Source organism: Coregonus clupeaformis, chromosome 31, assembly GCF_020615455.1.
Source record: "Coregonus clupeaformis isolate EN_2021a chromosome 31, ASM2061545v1, whole genome shotgun sequence".
Taxonomy (NCBI): Eukaryota; Metazoa; Chordata; class Actinopteri; order Salmoniformes; family Salmonidae; genus Coregonus; species Coregonus clupeaformis.
This window is the reverse complement of record NC_059222.1, coordinates 34,392,044-34,416,845: the sequence shown is the minus strand read 5'-3', so window position 1 is coordinate 34,416,845 and position 24,802 is coordinate 34,392,044. Positions and strand designations below refer to the sequence as shown.

The 24,802-nt window shown below is 41.6% G+C and overlaps 1 protein-coding gene across 2 annotated transcripts in view; it reads right to left on the bottom strand.

The window, feature by feature from the left end:
* The window catches only part of wdr27 (WD repeat domain 27), a 150,635-nt gene that overhangs the window by 75,901 nt on the left and 49,932 nt on the right, over positions 1-24,802 (bottom strand). Inside the window, exon 23 of one of the 2 annotated variants that reach the window (XM_041849899.1) lies at positions 6,041-6,143. In XM_041849899.1, coding sequence (XP_041705833.1) covers positions 6,041-6,143 — 103 coding nt within the window. Of the gene's footprint in view, positions 1-6,040; positions 6,144-13,029; positions 13,652-24,802 lie in introns of those variants that run through there. The other variant, XM_041849901.2, reaches the window with a different exon arrangement.

Sequence of the window (24,802 nt, the reverse complement as noted above, 5' to 3'; positions counted from 1 at the left end):
CAATTTTAGTCTAGTTTTTGTCAAACAGGTCCTGTTTGGCTCAGTTGTTAGAGCATGGCGCTTGCAACGCCAGTGTTGTGGGTTCGATTCCCACGGGGTCAAGTATGAAAAAGTATGAAAATGTATGCACTCAATACTGTAAGTCGCTCTGGATAAGAGCGTCTGCTAAATGACTAAAATGTAAAATGTCACATAATAGTGAATAATGTTAAATAATGAATAATTAGGCTACCTGTAACTTCCATCACGTGCCCATTCAGATAGCCTTGTCCAACTAGGCCCACTATCCCCTCCAATACCTTAACTGGCAACATTGATATTTTGGCAGATTGTAACCAATGCCAGACATAATTAACAATATAGGCTATAAAGCCTTGGCTACAGGTTAAACAATTTACAGCTCTGATTTTCTCCCCATCATAACCGTCAAGGGTGTAAATAACAGTGTTTTCCTTGAAAAGGAGAGAATTTGAGCCTTAGAAAAATGCCAGAAGTATTACTGTACTCCTAATATTCAACAAATAGCATCAAAAAAAAGCTACAACAACTCACATTTGTGGACTATGGTGCGAGTGCAGCAACACAGATGAATGATTAAACAGCGCACATGGGAAAATAGATCTTCTGATGTGATCAAAGCAAAAATAGTCTTCATGAAAGTAAGAGAGAGAGTAAACACTATTGTTTCTAGTTGAGGTTAGTTACAAGTCAAGTCACCTGGCTTCGCATCAGTTCAAATGATTGATGAGTGACTGAAGTGACTGCCTGGGAGCTGTGTGGGAGAGCCGGGCAGATCAGCTCAATCAGACCACATGACTGAAAGATGTCAATTCTGCCAATGAGAGGATTACATGAAATATTCTGCATGCATGCTTATGATTGGACAAAACAGATGGAAAGGAGCTTCATGTCAAATTAAACATTAGTCTCAAATGGAATTCTTGTCTCGTCACATTTTCGTCAACTAAAATGAAAAGTAATTTGTAATAGTTATCGTTTTCTTACAGGGCATCTCGTCTCGTTATCCTCATAGTTTTAGTCAGGAATAATAGGTCGTTGATGAGTACTTTCCGTCATAGTTATTGTTGATGAAATTAACACTCCCATTCCATGTCAGCTAAATGTTTTTAGATCGGTAAATTAGTCTAGTCAGCTGTCAAAATGTGTAGTAATCATGGTTGAATTACCAAGCGATCACGCAGGGCACACAGGGATGTTGTTAGTCACTCTCACTCAGATGTCATAATAACATGGTATAAGACATGGCTAAATGTGGAGAATTGCAGGAAATTAACTGTAAAACTGCAAATGTTTGTCTCTGCCCCATGACAAAATTAGTAGAATTAAAGCAAACGTGCTTTGACACTGCAACATTTTATCTATGTCCCATGGCAAAATGTGTAGAATTGCAGGAAATGGACTCTAAAATTATATTATTTCTCAAGAGGGGGGCCACTAAAATGTTTTTCCCACGACGTTGGGGGGCCCCCAATGGCTAGAGCCGGCCCTGCACGCATGCATGAAAGCACACACATACACATGCAAACACACACACGCATGCACACACACATACATGTGGTTTCACTGGAGGTGTTAAACCGATCCTCACACCACACAGAACTGCGCATAGCCATTGATTTACCAGTGTTGCGCTTACCATGCCAAGCATTCCTCTTGCTTCCATTGTCACATTAACATCAAACAACTCTAGGTGAATGTACTAAAGACATAAAACAGGTCATTGGTCATATTTAAAGATATTCTACGGTACTTTTGTATACTTTTTAGCCAGTAGTGAAAGTAGTGCTCATGAGCTGGAAATTGCATACTACGTCACCTATGTGCAGATACAGTTGAAGTCGGAAGTTTACATACACCTTGGCCAAATACATTTAAACTCAGTTTTTCACAATTCCTGACATTTAATCCTAGTAATAATTCACTGTCTTAGGTCAGTTAGGATCACCACTTTATTTTAAGAATGTGAAATGTCAGAATAATAGTAGAGAGAATGATTTATTTCAGCTTTTATTTCTTTCATCACATTCCCAGTGGGTCAAACGTTTACATACACTCAATTAGTATTTGGTAGCATTGCCTTTAAATTGTTTAACTTGGGTCTTCCACAAGCTTCCCACAATAAGTTGGGTGACTTTTGGCCCATTCCTCCCATTTTTAGGCCTCCTTGCTCGCACACGCTTTTTCAGTTCTGCCCACAACTTTTCTATAGGATTGAGGTCAGGGCTTTGTGATGGCCACTCCAATACCTTGACTTTGTTGTCCTTCAGGCATTTTTCCACAACTTTGGAAGTATGCTTGGGGTCATTGTCCATTTGGAAGACCCATTTGCGACCAAGCTTTAACTTCCTGACTGATGTCTTGAGTTGTTGCTTCAATACAGTGAGGGAAAAAAGTATTTTATCCCCTGCTGATTTTGTACGGTTGCCCACTGACAAAGACATGATCAGTCTATAATTTTAATGGTAGGTTAATTTGAACAGTGAGAGACAGAATAACAAAACAAAAATCCAGAGAAACGCATGTCAAAAATGTTATAAATTGATTTGCATTTTAATGAGGGAAATAAGTATTTGACCCCTCTGCAAAACATGACTTCGTACTTGGTGGCAAAACCCTTGTTGGCAATCACAGAGGTCAGAGGTTTCTTGTAGTTGGCCACCAGGTTTGCACACATCTCAGGAGGGATTTTGTCCCACTCCTCTTTGCAGATCTTCTCCAAGTCATTAAGGTTTCGAGGCTGACGTTTGGCAACTCGAACCTTCAGCTCCCTCCACAGATTTTCTATGGGATTAAGGTCTGGAGACTGGCTAGGCCACTCCAGGACCTTAATGTGCTTCTTCTTGAGCCACTCCTTTGTTGCCTTGGCCGTGTGTTTTGGGTCATTGTCATGCTGGAATACCCATCCACAACCCATTTTCAATGCCCTGGCTGAGGGAAGGAGGTTCTCACCCAAGATTTGACAGTACATGGCCCCGTCCATCGTCCCTTTGATGCAGTGAAGTTGTCCTGTCCCCTTAGCAGAAAAACACCCCCAAAGCATAATGTTTCCACCTCCATGTTTGACGGTGGGGATGGTGTTCTTGGGGTCATAGGCAGCAGTCCTCCTCCTCCAAACACGGCGAGTTGAGTTGATGCCAAAGAGCTCGATTTTGGTCTCATCTGACCACAACACTTTCACCCAGTTCTCCTCTGAATCATTCAGATGTTCATTGGCAAACTTCAGACGGGCCTGTATATGTGCTTTCTTGAGCAGGGGGACCTTACGGGCGCTGCAGGATTTCAGTCCTTCACAGCGTAGTGTGTTACCAATCGTTTTCTTGGTGACTATGGTCCCAGCTGCCTTGAGATCATTGACAAGATCCTCCCGTGTAGTTCTGGGCTGATTCCTCACTGTTCTCATGATCATTGCAACTGCACAAGGTGAGATCTTGCATGGAGCCCCAGGCCGAGGGACATTGATAGTTATTTTGTGTTTCTTCCATTTGCGAATAATCGCACCAACTGTTGTCACCTTCTCATCAAGCTGCTTGGCGATGGTCTTGTAGCCCATTCCAGCCTTGTGTAGTTCTACAATCGTGTCCCTGACATCCTTAGAGAGCTCTTTGGTCTTGGCCATGGTGGAGAGTTTGGAATCTGATTGATTGATTGCTTCTGTGGACAGGTGTCTTTTATACAGGTAACAAACTGAGATTAGGAGCACTCCCTTTAAGAGTGTGCTCCTAATCTCAGCTCGTTACCTGTATAAAAGACACCTGGGAGCCAGAAATCTTTCTGATTGAGAGGGGGTCAAATACTTATTTCCCTCATTAAAATCTAAATCAATTTATAACATTTTGGACATGCGTTTTTCTGCATTTTGTTGTTGTTATTCTGTCTCTCACTGTTCAAATAAACCTACCTTTAAAATTATAGACTGATAATTTCTTTGTCAGTGGGCAAACGTACAAAATCAGCAGGGGATCAAATACTTTTTTCCCTCACTGTATATCCACATAATTTGCCTTCCTCATGATGCCATCTATTTTGTGAAGTGCACCAGTCCCTCCTGCAGCAAAGCACAACCCACAGCATGATGCAGCCACCCACGTGCTTCACGGTTGGGATGGTGTTCTTCGGCTTGCAAGCATCCCCCTTTTTCCTCCAAACATAATGATGGTCATTATGGCCAAACAGCTCTATTTTTGTTTCACATTTCTCCAAAAAGTACAATCTTTGTCCCCATGTGCAGTTGCAAACCGTAGTCTGGCTTTTTTATAGCGGTTTTGGATAGTGGCTTCTTCCTTGCAGAGCGGCCTTTCAGGTTATGTCGATATAGGACTCGTTTTAATGTGGATATTGATACTTTTGTACCGGTTTCCTCCAGCATCTTCACAAGGTCCTTTGCTGTTGTTCTGGGATTGATTTGCACTTTTCGCACCAAAGTACGTTCATCTCTAGGAGACAGAACGCGTCTCCTTCCTGAGCGGTATGACGGCTGCGTGGTCCCATGGTGTTTATACTTGTGTACTATTGTTTGTACAGATGAACGTTACCTTCAGGCGTTTGGAAATTGCTCCCAATGATGAACCAGACTTGTGGAGGTGTACAATTTTTTTTCTGAGGTCTTGGCTGATTTCTTTTGATTTTACCATGATGTCAAGCAAAGATGCACTGAGTTTGAAGGTAGGCCTTGAAATACATCCACAGGAACATTTTCTGGAATTTTCCAAGCTGTTTAAAGGCACAGTAAACTTCTGACCCACTGGAATTGTGATACAGTGAATTATAAGTGAAATAATCTGTCTGTAAACAATTGTTGGAAAAATTACTTGTGTCATGCACAAAGTAGATGTCCTAACCGACTTGCCGAAACTATAGTTTGTTAAGAAGAAATTTGTGGAGTGGTTGAAAAACAAGTTTTAATGACTCCAACCTAAGTGTATGTAAACTTCCGACTTCAACTGTATTTGCACCACGTCATTGCTCGCTCTCGCTCTGCTGATGTGTGTGCATCTTGATAGCTGTCACTCAAATATTGAGGGGCTGAATATCATTGGCTAGAACTCAAATTGCTAGGGGGCTGGCCCACATGGGAGGAAATGTAGGGGAAATGGCACAGCACAGCTTCCAGAAAAACTTTGATGGAAGGGATTTCGTGGCTAATTGAGGTAAGACAGTAATTCTGCTCATAGATTATGCATGCATTAACTACACATTGACACATCCAGCCCAAAGGTACTTAGTAGTCGCCAAAGTTCCAGAGCATGTCTTTAAGGTTGTGTAAAATGGTAGTGCTTCTTATTCTCTGTGGAACACAGGAAAAATATTTCCATAAAATTATTATGTATCATGTGTCACTGTAACATAAAACAACTGCACCTACTGTAATAGAAAGCTGTAGGTGTACTGTAATATGAAATACATAATTTTACTTGTCACATTGCTCCCTTTAAGTTACTGTCAAATTCATTGCAACCCCTTTACAGTGCATGACTTACTACAGCTATCACAACGTAGGGTGATGGTCTGTGCCACCATACAGAACAGACTACAGTTGAAGGTATTTAAGACGTATTACAGCTATTACAACATATTAGAGCGGTTAGTGCAGACCAGGGCTGGTGGCCATTGACACTATATCAGAGATGCTTTCCATGACATTTCCTGATGTGTCATGTGTCACTTTAACATTAAACAACTCTAGGTGAAGGTATTTCAGACTTATATGTCAGAAACGGTTAGTGCAGGGGAGGGGAGGATGCCTGTGAAATCCAGTTACATTAACCTCTGACTCTCTACCTGAATTTCAACCCCAACCTTTTAACTTCCATCCCATGTCACATTTTTCCATAGTAAGGAGGATGATGAGGAAAGAGGGAGTGGAGGAAGGAGGAGGAGGAGAAGGAGGAGGAGGAAGAAGACGACAGAGGAGGAGGAGGAAGAGGAGGAGGGGGAGGAAGAGGAAGAAAAGGGGGAGGAAGAGGAGAATAGGGAGGAGGAAGAGGAGAAGGAGGACAAGTAGGAAGGAACCACCACTCACACAGTTGTCTTCAGAGCCAGAAGCGATGAATCGTCCACAGGGTGAAAAGGCTGCGGTGCAGGGATGACAGCGGTTCAAGTGGTTCTCGTACCGCCGCACACACCTATGGAGAGAAAACAGTGGGAGATTTAATGAATGCCAATGAAAACTACTATTGCTGCTCTGTTTGAAAGGGCAATTCAGTACTGACATTTCATGATTCTGCTTAGATTTATTTAGGTGTGTTGTATTTGTATTTATTCTGGATCCCCATTACTCTTCCTGGGGTCCAGCAACAATTAAGGCAGTAATATACATTATAATACACATTTTAAACATTAAATACATTTTACAACAGATTTCACAATACATGTGCAAACATCGGCCTCAGTCCTGGTATCCACAGTGGTTCATGTTGGGTGGTTGTGTTTGTGTGTGTGATTACCCAGGATGCAAGATATTTCCACTAGTTGCAAAAATGCCTTGTTCAGCACACACACAAACATACTGATTTACGAGAATGCAGAATGTCAAACATCTCACCATTGAGATCTCTGCTGAGAGAGAAAGAGAAGCAGTATCACATATCAAATATTTATTCTGCTACGCTTAGGGACTAGGAACTAGCCTAGTCTAGCAGCAAAGTGTCACCCCACCCCAGAGCAAGCTCCTTTCAGCACAAAACAAAACAGGGTTCCCAGGTGTCAACATGGGAGTGGTGCCCAATGAGTTACAGTTCCAAATAAAAATGTATTGGTCGCGTACACAGATTTATAGATGTTATCGCTGATGCAGTGAAATGCTTGTATTTCCAGCTCCATCAGTGCAGTAATACCTAGCAATACACATAAAATAAAGAACTATACACACATAATCCAGAAAAATTCAGAAATATCAGAACAAGCAATGTCAGAGAGTATACCAAACATTAGGAACACGTTGTCCTCAGAACAGCCTCAATTCATCGGGGCATGGTTCCACAGGGATACTGGCCCATATTGACTCCAATGCTTCCCACAGTTGTGTCAAGTTGGCTGGATGTCCTTTGGATGGTGGACCATTCTTAAAACACACAGGAAAATGTTGAATGTGAAAAACCCAGCAGCGTTGCAGTTCTTGACACAAACCGGTGTGCCTGGCACCTACTACCATACCCCGTTCAAAGGCACTTTAATCTTTTGTCTTGCCCATTCACCATCTGAATGGCGCACACACAATCCATGTCTCAATTGTCTCAAGGCTTAAACATCCATATTCAACCTGTCTCCTCCCCTTCATCTACACTGATTGAAGTGGATTTAACAAATGACATCAATAAGGGATCATAGCTTTCACCTGGATTCACCTGGTCAGTCTATGTCATGGAAAGAGCAGGTGTTCTTAATGTTTTGTATACTCAGTGTATTCATATTATGTACCACAGGAGGACAGTGAGACAGGGAAGCGAGGAAACAGTTATCGACCCAACGAAACACAAGAAACAGACAAGAGCGGATGGATGGTGACCTGTTCCCTCCCTCCCCTCCTCTCCTCTCCTGAAAGGACTGCTATGCTCATTCATTTAGTTGCAACAGCGTGTAATGATTTTATCATTCTACTGCAGGACAGGCTAATGAACTGAGTTGAGCCTTGCTCTCTGCTAATGGACAATGTTGGATGTTGTGTGTGTGTGAATGTCCTGGACTTTCACATGCTAATCTCATCAGACCAAAAAATAAGTCAAACCTAATGATTGGTGTCCTCATAGGGGCCCATAACAGATGTTGTTGGTGGTGTGGGTGAACACCTTATTTTACATTGTGTAAACAACTAATAGGTGAATGTCAATGTTATTGGGAATGTTAATATACAGACAGACGGACAGACATACAGATAGAGAGACAGAGACAGGCAGACAGATTAACAGACAGTGAGCCAGACAGACAGGCTGACAGACACTAGCTCTGCTGCCGTAGTGAAGCTTTGTTGCTAAAACAAAACAAGATGGTTTTACAAAGTCAAAGGTTATGAACCACCCAGTTTTCATCTCCAGCCAAACGAGTGACAGATTTTTCCACCTTGCCGGCTCGAAGATTTGAACCAGTGACCTTTCAGTTACTGGCCCAACGCTCTTAACCGCTAGGCTACCTACAATCACACTCACACTGATGATGAAACATGGTGAAGCCCCAAAATTACCTGCCCTGGATGCCTGTGTTTCAGACACAAGGACGTGGATGGCGGCAAATGTTTTACTTTTAAACTCAGACAAAACAAAAATGCTAGTTCTAGGTCGCAAGAAACAAAGAGATCTGCTGTTTGATCTGACAATTTATCTCGATGGTTGTACAGTAGCCTCAAATAAAACTGGGAAGGACCTCAGCGTTAGTCTGGACCCTGATTTCTCTTTGACGAACATGTCAAAAACATTTAAAGAGCAGCTTTCTTCAATCTTCGCAAACACTGCAAAAATCAGAAACCTTGTCTAAAAATTACGCAAAAAAGCGAATCCATGCTTTTTTCACTTCTAGATTAGACTACTGCAATGCTCTACTCTCCGGCTACCTGGATAAAGCACTAATTAAACTTCAGCTAGAGCTAAATATGGCTGCTAGAATCTGGACTAGAACCCAAAAATTTGATCACATTACTCCAGAGCTAGCTTCCTGTTAAGGCTAGGGCTGATTTCAAGGTTTTACTGCTAACCTACAAAGCATTACATGGACTTTCCTCCTACCTATCTCTTCGATTTGGTCCTGCCTTACATGCCAGAGGAGACTGGTGGGAGGAGCTATAGGAGGAAGGCTCATTGTAATGGCTGGAATGGAACCAATGGAACGAAGTCAAACGTTTCCATGTGTGTTGATGTGTTTGGTACGATTCTATTTACATTTACATTTTAGTAATTTGATTCCATTCCAGCCATTACAATAAGACCGTCCTCCTATAGCTCCTCCAACCAGCCTCCACTGGTACATACCTACATGTACGCTATGGTCACAAGACGCAGTCCTCCTTATTGTTCCTACAATTTCTAAGCAAACAGCTTTTTCCTACAGAGCTCAATTTTTATGGAATGGTCTTCCTATCCATGTGAGAGACGCAGACTCGGTCTCAACCTTTAAGTCTTTACTGAAAACTCATCTCTTCAGTAGGTCCTATGATTGAGTGTAGTCTGGCCCAGGGGTGTGACGGTGAACGTAGCGCTGTGGCGGTCACGAAATTTCGTCAGCCGGTGATGGTCAAGTAAATAACTGCCGGTCTCACGGTAATTGACCGTTCATTAACATAAACACATTTAGCATCTCCTGGCTTCCACACATAGCCTACAAGCCACTGATGCAGACCTTATTAGAAAGTCTAATAAATCTATGTAATATAGCTTACAACTTCACAATAAATCCATTATTTATTTTAGACAGGTCTAAAGAAGCATGATATGAAGAAGTGTTTTCAGAAGAACAGGACAGCATACTCTGAGTTGTCCTTATGTTAGGTCCTGATCTGGCTATGCCATATGGCTGTGGGCTACACTCATTAAGCAGACAAGCTTTTCTTAGAATTCCATGGCATTATTTTATAGTATTGTATAGTATGAAGAATACTGGTCCCGTGTAGCTCAGTTGGTAGAGCATGGCGCTTGCAATGCCAGGGTTGTAGGTTCGATTCCCAAGGGGGGCCAGTATGAAAAATGTATGCACTCACTAACTGTAAGTCGCTCTGGATAAGAGTGTGTGCTAAATGATTAAAATGAATACAATTGAACAAAGCTGAATAAAATAGAAAGGATATTTTCTCCAAACGATTTCAGTGCGCACATGCGGCTATTCTGTGTTGAGCGGTTAACAAAGAAACAGGTACTCCTATATGCTTAATTTAGAGTCATTTATGTAACTTTAGTTGTGATACAAACGTTGGGCTATATGTTTAGATTTTTAATACATTCTAAGGCTGCATGATGCGACTCTAATGATGATTTGAAAAAAGTTGCATGAAAGGCATGAGCTCTGCTTTGTTTTTTGCGCAGGCTGTACACACTTCATCAGTCTCTCATTCCCAATTTGACAAGCACTTGATAATGCCTCAAATTTCCCGGCGGCATCCCCTTTGTGTGGCCGTAATGCCCCCTAAAAAAATCCATGCCTTTTGCGGCCAGTGGCCGTTGGGCCATTGCGCTGAATATAATAATTGTAATTCCCTTCTCCCTGCATGCTGCGTGCTCTGAACACCACATGGCTCTCCGTCACATGATCGGGTCTTTCTCACAGGCTACAAGTGAAGACAGACATCGGGGACGGAACTGCGCGAGTCCTTATCCAATTCCGAGGCACATTTTGAAGATATTGTAAGAACTGTCCACATTTACTTTTCGTCAGCCAACAAGATGAGTAGGCCTAACGAACAGCAAAAGCACTAGCCTATGTCAATCTACTATCCCCCATAGTACAAAAGTTGACCTATTCTTTTCTGTGCGAGAAATAAATTCCAAACATAGTCTGGGACAGTTGTGGGATGCGATAGATCCCAAATTAATACAACCACTAGCATCAAAAACCTGTTTTATGCAATGAGGCTGACGCAACAGATCAGAACATTTAGCTATTTCTTCACATTATAAGCACAGCAATGCGCACACGGTAGTAGGCTATAAGCGCAAATATTCCATTAGCGGCAAAACACCATTATCAAAATTATTTTCCGCAAACTTGAAACTTTCACGCGCTGTGTATGTCTGCCAGTTAGGCTCTACACCAATTGTAAAGCAGATTAATGTGCTTAATTTTAATAAGTTATTTGGCCACTTTAGTTGTGATTTAAACCTGATCAAAACATATAGGCCTATGGGCTAGGCTACATGAGGTGTGGGACTATGATTTGAAAAAGGTATGCATTGTTTCTTGCCTTACTCTGGGCATCATTCACAAGTGATAATATATCATTCACAAGTGATTGTCACCCATCAGACTATTATTGATTTAATCTTGTCTTTACATATACTAAATAATATGTGTGTACTTTGTTTTGATTTAGAATGGACCATTATCATGCACCTGTCTCGAAATAGGGGCATGTCACCTATGCACTTAAATAGCAAATGGAGGACGCTTTTCCCGTAGTTCATTTTCATGCCAGCCAGGTAGGCTATACTCCTGCTGTAAAGACAAGCAATGTGCTTAATATTAGGGAAGTTGAGATATAAATACAGTAGGCCTAGCCTATAGCCTATAGAAAGCTGATGGGATCCTCCTCTTTTTAAAAGAAGCCATCACTCTGTTTTCTCATGCAATTGGATCGCCTATAGAAATGATTGCGCAATATGAGCTCATGGGCTCTCACAAAGTGTTTGATTAGATTTTCGATCACATTAGCATTGAGGTCAGAGTGATTAGAGGGACAATAGAGTGCTGATTACCAGGCAGTTAGCAAGTTTGGTAGGCTACTAATGACCATCAGCAGCATCAGAGCTTGGAGAAGCCTAATTACTGTGACTAAACGGTCACGTGGAATTTGACTGCCTTCATGACTCGTGACCGCCGGTGTGACGGTAATACGTTCACCGTAACAGCCCTAGGTGAACAGCAAGGTACTGGAGTGACGAACCACCCTTGCTGTCTCTGCCTGGCCGGCTCCCCGCTCTCCACTGGGATTATCTGCCTCTGATCCTATTACGGGGGCTGAGTCACTGGCTTGCTGGTGTTCTCCCATGCCTTCCCTGGGAGGGATGCATCACGTCTTGCCAGGCTTTTTTCACTATACTCAACTTGAGTGGGTTGAGTCAATGACGTGATCTTCCTGTCCAGTTTTGGGGCCCCTCGGGCTCGTGCGGTGGGGTAGATCTTTGTGGGCTATACTCAGCCTTGTCTCATGGTAGTAAATTGGTGGTCTGTTGATATCCATCTGGTGGTGTGGGGGCTGTGCTTTGGCAAAGTGGGTGGGGTTATATCCTGCCTGGTTGGCCCTGTCCGTAGGTATCGTCGGACGGGGCCACAGCGTCCCCCGACCCCCCGTCTCAGTCTCCAGTATCTATGCTGCAATAGTCTATGCGTCCTATCTGGTGTATTTCTCATGTCTTATCTGGTGTCCTGTGTGATCTTAAGTATGCTCCCTCTAATTCTCCCATCTCTCTCTCGCTCTCTCTTTCCCCTTCCCGGAGGACCTGAGCCCTAGGACCATGCCTCAGGACTACCTGGCGTGACGACTCCTGGCTGTCCCCGTCCCAAGTCCACCTGGTCGTGCTTCGGATCCAGTTTCTGCTGTTCTGCCTGCGGCTATGGAACCCTGACCTGTTCACCAGACGTGCTACCTTATCCCAGACCTGCTGTTTCTCCCTCTCTCTCTCTCTACCGCACCTACTGTCTCGACCTCTGAATGCACGGCTATGAAAAGCTAACTGATATTTACTCCTGAGGTGCTGACCTGTTGCACACTCTATAACCACTGTGATTATTATTTGACCCTGCTGGTCATCTATGAACGTTTGAACATCTTGAAGAACGATCTGGCCTTAATGGCCATGTACTCTTATAATATCCACCTGGCACAGCAGGAAGGACTGGCCACCCCTCCGAGCCTGGTTCCTCTCTAGGTTTCTTCCTAGGTTACTGTCTTTCTAGGGAGCTTTTCCTAGCCACCATGCTTCTACATCTGCATTGCTTGCTCTTTGGGGTTTTAGGCTGGGTTTCTGTATAAGCACTTAGTGACATCTGCTGATGTAAAAAGGGCTTTATAGATACAGTTTAATTGATAACAGACAGATGACCTCCTGCTTTTTGTGTCACTGTGACTGAGCAGTAAGAGGAGGAGGAGGAGGATGAGGGAAAGGAAAATCAAATCAAATCAAATTTTATTGGCCACATGCGCCGAATACAACAGGTGCAGACATTACAGTGAAATGCTTACTTACAGCCCTTAACCAACAGTGCATTTCTTTTTAACAAAAAAAGTAAAAATAAAACAACAACAAAAAAAGTGTTGAGAAAAAAAGAGCAGAAGTAAAATAAAATAACAGTAGGGTGGCTATATATACATGGGGGTACCGGTGCAGAGTCAATGTGCGGGGGCACCGGCTAGTTGAGGTAGTTGAAGTGTGTGGAGATAATATTATGACTGAGCAGTGACAGCACAGAGGAGGAGGAGGAAGCGGTAGAGGAGGAGGAGGAAGAGGAGGAGGATGAGGAGGAAACTGAGTTTGATCCAACACATTTTCCCGACCCAGCGTTCTCTGAGTGATGACAATTTAGCGTGTGGGTGTGTGTGTGGGTGTGTGAGTGATGACAATGCGGCATGCTGCTGATGACTAACCCAGACATGGATAGGAAGGTCAGGTCCTCTTGGATCCGAGCCGACAACGTTACTAAATCCACCTTGGTCCTCTGAGTCACTCGTCAATGTAATCAACAATCTAATCATAGTAAATCATCTGGCCACTAAATGGCTAATGCTAGATTCCACTTCAATCACTGTCTCCTCATAAGCTAGGTGAATAATAGCCTAGTCATTTTCCCATAAGATGTTTTTGTAGCCACCATAATTGAATTTTCAGACCACTGTAAAGATAAAATATATGTAAAAAGTAAGTTACTTTTTTTGTCTTTCGTTGCTTTCTTTTATTCTTTCTTCCCTTTCTTGAAACTGGACTGCATGATGTCATGCCTGCAAGAGAAAGTCAAGTAATGCAACTACCTTTTAACAAGGAAGTAGTTGGGCCAAAATTATAGTTTTATTCTCTATTCATCCTTTTATTTAAAAGTTCCACCGTATAATGCTACATTACAGTATGGATTTAACAGTACGGGTTTCCAGCAGATGTGGAGTTGAATATATTTCAGAACTAAGCAGAAACAGACCGTTAGATATTAACTTTCATCTCAGAAACAGGAATTTTTGTGAAGCATGCTGATGTGATGTTCGGGGCCTGTATTCCCAAAGCAACTCAGAATAGGAGTGCTGATCTGGGATCAGTTTAGCATTTAAATCAAAATGCATAATAAGGCAGACCCACCTGATCCTAGATCAGCACTCCTACTCTCAGATGCTTTTGACTACAGGCCCAGAATCTTAGATCACTGGTTACTCAGCACATACTAATGGGGAATGTGTTTTTTGCTGCGTCTGGGATGCTATCTCATTGTTACAAATGCACTGGAGTCCAAAACGGCACACACTACGACGTGTGTAGGTATAACAGATTGCTGAGTAATAAGAAACACTGGTCAGTCCAGTGGTTTACATGGCTTATGAAGCCAGTTTCTCCCAATTGAGGCAACTATTCAAATACAGTGAGGGAATTAAGTATTTGATCCCCTGCTGATTTTGTACGTTTGCCCACTGACAAAGACATGATCAGTCTATAATTTTAATGGTAGGTTTATTTGAACAGTGAGAGACAGAATAACAACAAAAAAATCAAGAAAAACGCATGTCAAAAATTTTATAAATTGATTTGCATTTTAATGAGGGAAATAAGTATTTGACCCCTCTGCAAAACATGACTTAGTACTTGGTGGCAAAACCCTTGTTGGCAATCACAGAGGTCAGACGTTTCTTGTAGTTGGCCACCAGGTTTGCACACATCTCAGGAGGGATTTTGTCCCACTCCTCTTTGCAGATCTTCTCCAAGTCATTAAGGTTTCGAGGCTGACGTTTGGCAACTCGAACCTTCAGCTCCCTCCACAGATTTTTCTATGGGATTAAGGTCTGGAGACTGGCTAGGCCACTCCAGGACCTTAATCTGCTTCTTCTTGAGCCACTCCTTTGTTGCCTTGGCCATGTGTTTTGGGTCATTGTCATGCTGGAATACCCATCCACAACCCATTTTCAATGCCCTGGCTGAGGGAAGGAGGTTCTCACCCAAGAATTGATGGTACATGGCCCCGTCCATCGTCCCTTTGATGCGGTGAAGTTGTCCTGTCCCCTTAGCAGAAAAACACCCCCAAAGCATAATGTTTCCACCTCCATGTTTGACGGTGGGGATGGTGTTCTTGGGGTCATAGGCAGCAGTCCTCCTCCTCCAAACACGGCGTGTTGAGTTGATGCCAAAGAGCTCCATTTTGGTCTCATCTGACCACAACACTTTCACCCAGTTCTCCTCTGAATCAGTCAGATGTTCATTGGCAAACTTCAGATGGCCCTGTATATGTGCATTCTTGAGCAGGGGGACCTTGCGGGCGCTGCAGGATTTCAGTCCTTCACGGCGTAGTGTGTTACCAATTGTTTTCTTGGTGACTATGGTCCCAGCTGCCTTGAGATCATTGACAAGATCCTCCCGTGTAGTTCTGGGCTGATTCCTCACCGTTCTCATGATCATTGCAACTCCATGAGGTGAGCTCTTGCATGGAGCCCCAGGCCGAGGGAGATTGACAGTTCTTTTGTGTTTCTTCCATTTGCGAATAATCGCACCAACTGTTGTCACCTTCTCACCAAGCTGCTTGGCAATGGTCTTGTAGCCCATTCCAGCCTTGTGTAGGTCTACAATCTTGTCCCTGACATCCTTGGAGAGCTCTTTGGTCTCGGCCATGGTGGAGAGTTTGGAATCTGATTGATTGATTGCTTCTGTGGACAGGTGTCATTTATACAGGTAACAAACTGAGATTAGGAGCACTCCCTTTAAGAGTGTGCTCTAATCTCAGCTCGTTACCTGTATAAAAGACACCTGGGAGCCAGAAATCTTTCTGATTGAGAGGGGGTCAAATACTTATTTCCCTCATTAAAATGCAAATCAATTTATAACATTTTTGACATGCGTTTTTCTGGATTTTTTTGTTGTTATTCTGTCTCTCACTGTTCAAATAAACCTACCATTAAAATTATAGACTGATCATTTCTTTGTCAGTGGGCAATCCTTTTTTCCCACACTGTAGGAGAAGCCACAGTACAGAAACGTTGAATTTTCAGTGGTAGCTGCGGTGCCAGTGGGAGAGAGAGAGAGATTGTGTGTGTGTGTGTGTGTTTGCTGGTAGATCTACACAACAGTTACATTTAAACAACATGCAGGGAATATTACCCTTGGTGCTGAAAAGCCTAAACAGAGTCCCAAATGGCACTCTATTCACTACATAGTGCACTACTCTGGTCAAAAGTAGTGCACTATATAGGGAACAGGGTGCCATTTGGGACGCAGAGGATCTATTAATGTAAAGGTCAGAATAAAAAGGAACGCTAATTCAAATGCTCTCATCCTGTGTGTGAGAACCAAACACCTTGGGTGTGTGTGTGTGCATGCATGTGTTTATCCTTTCCAAACCGACCACCTGCTTCTTTACTGCCTGCGTTCTTTTTATTCGTTTTTTTTATTTTTATTCCCCTTAATGTTCCTACTTCGCCTGCCAGGCAACATTACTAAGAACTTAGTACTTAGGATACTTGGATTCAGCAAAGTTCACTTTCAGACCTGGGCTCAAATACTATTTGAAATCTCTTAAAATAAGTTCAGCGTTCAGCTTCAACCTTCCTGGAGTACAGTACAACGGTGGGCAGGGTTTGCACTTTTGGAGAAAAAAATATATTGGTTCCATTGAAACACACAAGCTCAATCAAGCCCAGCTGAAGTATTTCACATTATTTCAAACAGTATTTGAACCCAGCAATGTTAATATTGTGCCTTTTGTTCATTTTCTCTTCACAATCCAGGTTGGGCCTGCCTGGTTCTCATTAGAATAAAAGATTACCATAAACTAAGATTAGGATAAACAATTATATTTAAAAAAGCCCTCATATTTCAATCAGTGGACCAGAACCAAACAACAGACTGCTTGGTGCAACAGACTGCCTGGTGGGTGGGTGGGTGCGTGTGTGTGTGCCTGGCCACCCTGTGTCATCAACCCTGGGAGCGTTAGGAAGATGATTGCAAACATTTCATTTTTTGGAAAAACAATATTAACATATTTGGAGAAGAGCAGAACCAGCAAAATGAATAACAGAGCTGTGTAACAATATGAGCTGATTTCCTGGACACAGATTTAGCCTAGTCCTGGACTAAAAACTATGCTCAATGGAGAATCTCCATTGAACTAGGTTTTGAGTCCAGACTAGACTTAATCTGTGTCCAGGAAACTGTCCCTAGTTGGACTCCTACCAGTGGAGCCTAGCTCTCCTCTGACTCCTGTTCAGGCTATATTAGAAGAATAACAGTGGGATGCTGGCTAGTGTGTGACGGAGTTTGCTGAAGTTGGCTAGCTAGATAGCTTGCAAGTGACAAGAACGTTATCCATCCTGCATTGCAACCATTTTGTTTAGAACGGACACTGGTGTAAAGTACTAAAGTAAGAATACTTTAAAGTACTACTTAAGTAGATTTTTGGGGTATCTGTACTTTACTTTACTATTTATATTTTTGAAAATTTTTACTTTTACTTCACTACATTCCTAAAGAAAATAATGTACTTTTTACTCCATACATTTTCCCTGACACCCAAAAGTACTTGTTACATTTTGAATGCTTAGCAGGACAGAAAATGGTTCAATTCAAACACTTATCAAGAGAACATCCCTGGTCATCCCTACTGCCTCTGATCTGGAAGACTCAGTAAACACAAATGCTTTGTTTGTAAATAATGTCTGAGTGTTGGAGTGTGCCCCAGGCTAACCGTAAATCAAAAAAACAAGACAATTGTGCCGTTTGGTTTGCTTATTATAAGGAATGTTTTATTATTCGTACTTTTACTTTTGATACTTAAGTATATTTTAGCAATTACATTTTCTTTTGATACTTAAGTATATTTAAAACCATATATGTTTACTCAAGACTTTCACTTTTACTTGAGTATGACAATTGGGAAATTGGAGACTGTACCTACCTTTGAAATGTGGTTATGGGATTTAGGGAATGTAATGCATATGGAAAAAATTTGATACAATACCTCCAATAGAAGTCCAATGTTTTACAAAATATGGCAGCCAATACTGGATAAATCAATATTTATTTTTGCCTTAACTACACTGCTTGTAATGATTATATGCTGTCTTCTTATAATATCTACCACCTAATAGGAATTCTTTATTTTGTTTATTTATTTTTGAATGTGTGAGTTAAGTTTTGTTTTGTCCTCTAAATTTGCCATCCCATTCAACAGTACAATGAATGTCAATGTTTGTATTTCTGTCTTTTTTTAATGTATTTTTTATTGGAAAATAATAAACATATTATTATTTTTTAAGTATGACAATTGGGTACTTTTCCACCACTGAAAACGGACGACCAGTCATTTTCCATAGTAGTGGTAGCGGTTAAGCGCATGACCTTGAGCAAGGCACTTAACCCTAATTGCGCCTGTAAATCGCACGTGGTAAGAGCGTCTGCTAAATGACTAAAATGTAAATGTATTGTGTTGAATTCATTGACCCATTGAGTCAGTCAACCCCCCCCACCCCCCACTCGTTTTTCAACCACTCCACACATTTCTTGTTGACAAACTATAGTTTTGGCAAGTCGGTTAGGAAATCTACTTTGTGCTTGACACAAGTAATTTTTCCAACAATTGTTTACAGACAGATTATTTCACTTATAATTCACTGTATCACAATTCCAGTGGGTCAGAAGTTTACATACACTAAGTTGACTGTGCTTTTAAAACAGCTTGGAAAATTCCAGAAAATTATGTCATGGCTTTGAAGCTTCTGATAGGCTAATTGACATCATTTGAGTCAATTGGAGGTGTACCTGTGGATGTATTTCAAGGCCTACCTTCAAATTCAGTGCCTCTTTGCTTGACATCATGGGAAAATGAAAAGAAATCAGCAAAGACCTCAGAAATAAAATGTGTAGACCTCCACAAGTCTGGTTCATCCTTGGGAGCAATTTCCAAACGCCTGAAGATACCACGTTCATCTGTACAAACAATAGTACGCAAGTATAAACACCATGGGACCACGCAGCCGTCATACCGCTCAGGAAGGAGACGCGTTCTGTCTCCTAGAGATGAACCTACTTTGGTGCGAAAAGTGCAAATCAATCCCAGAACAACAGCAAAGGACCTTGTGAAGATGCTGGAGGAAACAGGTACAAACGTTTCTATATCCACAGTAAGACGAGTCCTATATCGACATAACCTGAAAGGCTGCTCAGCAAGGAAGAAGCCACTGCTCCAAAACAGCCATAAAAAACCCAGACTACGGTTTGCAACTGCACATGGGGACATAGATTGTACTTTTTGGAGAAATGTCCTCTGGTCTGATGAAACAGAAACAGAACTGTTTGGCCATAATGACCATCGTTATGTTTGGAGTAAAAAGGGGGATGGTTGCAAGCCGAAGAACACCATCCCAACCGTGAAGCCCGGGGGTGGCAGCAACATGCTGTGGGGGTGCTTTGCTGCAGAAGGGACTGGTGCAATTCACAAAACAGATGGCATCATGAGGAAGGAAAATTACGTGGATATATTGAAGCAACATCTCAAGACATCAGTCAGGAAGTTAAAGCTTGGTCGCAAATGGGTCTTCCAAATGAACAATGACCCCAAGCATACTTCCAAAGTTGAGGCAAAATGGCTTAAGGACAACAAAGTCAAGGTATTGGAGTGGCCATCACAAAGCCCTGACCTCAATCCTATAGAAAATGTGTGGGCAGAACTGAAAAAGCGTGTGCGAGCCAGGAGGCCTACAAAACCTGACTCAGTTACACCAGGTCTGTCAGGAGGAATGAGCCAAAATTCACCCAACTTATTGTGGGAAGCTTGTGGAAGGCTACCTGAAACGTTTGACCCAAGTTAAACAATTTAAAGGCAATGCTACCAAATACTAATTGAGTGTATGTAAACTTCTGACCCACTGGGAATGTGATGAAAGAAATAAAAGCTGAAATAAATCATTCTCTCTACTATTATTCTGACATTTCACATTCTTAAAATAAAGTGGTGATCCTAACTGACCTAAGACAGGGAATTTTTACTAGGAGTAAATGTCAAGAATTGTGAAAAACTGAGTTTAAATGTATTTGGCTAATGTGTATGTAAACTTCCGACTTCCAACTGTATATATGGAGACTATTTAATGGCAAAAATAAAATGTTTAATATCTGTCCAAAAAAAAAATAGTTTTACAAATGTTTCCTGATCTTTCTTATATCTCTCAGATACAGTGGCTTGCGAAAGTATTCACCCCCCTTGGCATTTTTCTATTTTGTTGCCTTACAACCTGGAATTAAAATGATTTGTTGGGGGTTTGTATCATTTAATTTACACAACATGCCTACCACTTTGAAGATGCAAAATACATTTTATTATAAAACAAACAAGAAATAAGACAAAAAAACAGAAAACTTGAGCGTGCATAACTATTCACCCCCCCAAAGTCAATACTTTGTAGAGCCACCTTTTGCAGCAATTACAGCTGCAAGTCTCTTGGGATATGTCTCTATAAGATTGGCACATCTAGCCACTGGGATTTTTGCCCATTCTTCAAGGCAAAACTGCTCCAGCTCCTTCAAGTTGGATGGGTTCCACTGGTGTACAGCAATCTTTAAGTCATACCACAGATTCTCAATTGTATTGAGGTCTGGGCTTTGACTAGGCCATTCCAAGACATTTAAATGTTTCCCCTTAAACCACTCGAGTGTTGCTTTAGCAGTACGCTTAGGGTCAATGTCCTGCTGGAAGGTCAACCTCCGTCCCAGTCTCAAATCTCTGGAAGACTGAAAAAGGTTTCCCTCACGAATTTCCCTGTATTTAGCGCCATCCATCATTCCTTCAATTCTGACCAGTTTCCCAGTCCCTGCCGATGAATAACATCCCCACAGCATGATGCTGCCACCACCATGCTTCACTGTGGGAATGGTGTTCTCGGTGTGATGAGAGGTGTTGGGTTTGCGCCAGACATAGCATTTTCCTTGATGGCCAAAAAGCTCAATTTTAGTCTCATATGACCAGAGTCTCCCACATGGCTTTTGGCGAACACCAAACATGTTTGCTTATTTTTTCTTTAAGCAATGGCTTTTTTCTGGCCACTCTTCTGTAAAGCCCAGCTCTGTGGAGTGTACGGCTTAAAGTGGACAGATACTCCAATCTCCTCTGTGGAGCTTTGCAGCTCCTTCAGGGTTATCTTTGGTCTCTTTGTTGCCGCTCTGATTAATGCCCTCCTTGCCTGGTCCGTGTGTTTTGGTGGGCGGCCCTCTCTTGGCAGGTTGGTTGTGGTGCCATATTCTTTCAATTTTTTTATAATGGATTTAATGGTGCTATGTGGGATGTTCAAAGTTTCAGATATTTTTTTATAACCCAACCCTGATCTGTACTTCTCCACAACTTTGTCCCTGACCTGTTTGGAGAGCTCCTTGGTCTTCATGGTGCCGCTTGCTTGGTGGTGCCCCTTGCTTAAGGACTCTGGGGCCTTTCAGAACAGGTGTATATATACTGAGATCATGTGACAGCTCATGTGACACTTAGATTGCACACAGGTGGACTTTATTTAACTAATTATGTTACTTCTGAAGGTAATTGGTTGCACCAGATCTTATTTAGGGGCTTAATAGCAAAGGGGGTGAATACATATGCGCGCACCACTTTTCCGTTATTAATTATTATTATTTTTTTTATTTTTTTTCATTTCACTTCACCAATTTGGACTATTTTGTGTATGTCCATTACATTAAATCCAAATAAAAAACAATTTAAATTACAGGTTGTAATGTAACAAAATAGGAAAAACGCCAAGGGGGATGAATTTTCATCAAATTATTTTTACATGTACTTTATTTATACTTCAAGGGGTCTTAAAATTCAAAATCGCCAAATTATCCTCGGTATGACCTTCTTAAAAAAATTCCATATAGCTCCCCCGTCTTAGACAGGGCTTAGACTCTTTTGGGTTATAAAGCAAACAGTATCCCTTAGGTCTTAAACAGCAAATACTTCAATTGTTTAAGCATATGTTGCAGTGATTAAAATATTTTTTCCCAGAATATTGACAAAAAATATGATCTTAAGGGGGTTAGCAATCAGCGACAGAGCTGACAACAGATACTCAAAACATAAATAATTTTGACATTAAAAATAAAAGTTCAATAGAAACATCTGTAAAATATGATTAATGATTCACTCGAAAATCCCTAATAAAAACATAACCATTCAATCAGCTCTTTCAGCACTGACGGAATTAAGTTGGCGTTTGGGTCCTCTGTAGCTCAGCTGGTAGAGCACAGCGCTTGTAACACCAGGGTAGAGGGTTCGATCCCCGGGACCACCCATACACAAAAATGTATGCACGCATGACTGTAAGTCGCTTTGGATAAAAGCGTCTGCGTCTGCTTTTATCCAAAAAAATCATTGAAGTGGTATGCAACCAGTAGCAATTTAGACTCTAAAACCTAATTAAATGTAATATATTTCAACCAAAATTCATATTCTATCAGGCAGATGGAGTTGACAGTTTATGTTTGTGACCATGGTAATTCCAATATTGTTTGTTTAAAACTATCAAAAGTATAGAACTTTCCAGACCATGAGTGGTCTTGTTGCACTACATATAACGAGGACATGAATAAGGGGTCCTTATGGTATAGCTGACCCTGCTCATTCCTGATTCATTTAGGATTTTAGACAAATCTGACAGAGTTCAAGTCATCTCCAGACACATATTTTAGGAATCACACTTTAGAGATAAATATTCTTTAAAGTCAAAGAGGGCTATTGCAAGAAACTACACCGAAAACAAATATAAGCGCAACATGTAAAGTGTTGGTCCCATGTTTCATGAGCTGAAATATAAGATCCCAGAAACATTCCATACACACAAAAAGCTTATTTATCTCAAATTTTGCACACAAATTTGATTAGTGAGCATTTCTCCTTTGCCAAGATTATCCATCCACCTGACAGGTGTGGCATATCAAGAAGCTGATTAAACAGCATGATCATTACACAGTTGCACCTTGTGCTGGGGACAATAAAAGGCCACTTTAAAATGCGCGGTTTTGTAACACAACACAATGTCATAGATGTCTCAAGTTCTGAGGGAGCGTGCAATTGGCATGCTGACTGCAGGAATGTCCACCAGAGCTGTTGCCAGATAATTTAATGTTCATTTCTCTACCATAAGCCGACGTGGTTTTAGAGAATTTGTCCAACCGGCCTCACAACCGCAGACCACGTGTATGGCGTCGTGTGGGCGAGCGGTTTGCTGATGTCAACGTTGTGAGTCCCCCATTGTGGCGGTGGGGTTATGGTATGGGCAGGCATAAGCTACGGACAACGAACACAAATGCATTTTATCGATGGCAATTTGAATGCACAGAGATACTGTGACGAGATCCTGAGGCCCATTGTCGTGCCATTCATCCGCCACCATCACCTCATGTTTCAGCATGATAATGCACAGCCCCATGTCACAAGGATCTGTACACAATTCTGGAAGCTGAAAATGTCCCAGTTCTTCCATGGCCTGCATACTCACGAGACATGTCACCTATTGAGCATTTTTGGGATGCTCTGGATCGAGATGTATGACAGCGTTTTCCAGTTCCCGCCAATATCCAGCAACTTCGCACAGCCATTGACACGGAGTGGGACAGCATACCACAGGCCTCAATCAACAGCCTGATCAACTCTGTGCGCAGGAGATGTGTCGGGCTGATGTGTACTGACTGGTTTTTATTTTTTTAAGGTATCTGTGACCAACAGATGCATATCTGTATTCCCAGTCATGTGAAATCCATAGATTAGGGCTTAATTTATTTATTTAAATTGACTCATTTCCTTATATGAACTGTAACTCAGTAAAACCTTTGAAATTGTTTAATGTTGCTTTCATATTTTTGTTCAGTATACATAAGATAATATCCATTACTGCCATATATATTATTAATTTTTTGTACACTTTTTGGCTCCGGACAAGGGCCAGGCATTGAGCCGACATGGACAATTAAAAATATATCTATTTTCCCCTTGTGAAATACCCGTAAATGTAAATGTTAAGCTCAAATAATGCTACGCCAGTCACACAGATCCTCCTCTACTGAGCCACAATACTCAATTCTGGTTTGTGACCCATTAGGGAGCAGTTTAAAGAGTTGGATGAGGTTGGGACATTACAGGTCACTTGTAATGAGGCCAATGTCTATATAGAACAAATCCTTAGCAAATAGAGCGAGGCTTCGTCCCAAATGGCACCCTATCCTCTATACATCCTTATGGAAAAACAACATGAATTTCATATGCGAACACAAAAACACATTTTCATGTGATCACGTCATTTTATGTTAAGTTAATGTGGTAACAGGTGACATGTAAAGCAACGTGATAACATGAAACTACATGTGAAGTGTTCCAACTCGTGATTTTCCACGTGAAATCATGTGATTTTTCTGTAAGGGCAGTGTACTACTGTTGACCAGGGCCAAAGGGGCCCATAAGGCTGTGGTCAGAAGTAATGCACTATAGGGAATTATGCACCATTTTGGACACACCCCAAGCAAATATCCTTCCATCCGTCTGAAAAGGTTATGACTGATGGCCAAAATATTTCATTTTCACTTTCCGCTTTCTTTTCACTGAGATTATGTCACTTTATTTTTTAATGAAGCTTGAGAAAAAATACAAGCTTTTCCGAGCTCTTTGGGTTTTGGTACTAAATCCTTTCAGGTACGTGATGTCAACACATGGCCATAGCAAGGCAATGGATGTGTCCCAAATGGCATCCTATCTCCTTTATAGTGCACTACTTTTGGCCAGAGCCCTATGTGCCCTGGTCAAAAGTAGTGCACTATATAGGGAATAGGTTGCCATTTGGGACACAATACCTGAGACAATGGAAAATCACTAAGTTTGGTTATAAATATAATATTAGAGTGCTCAGGGAAATATCCACTAATAACTAATG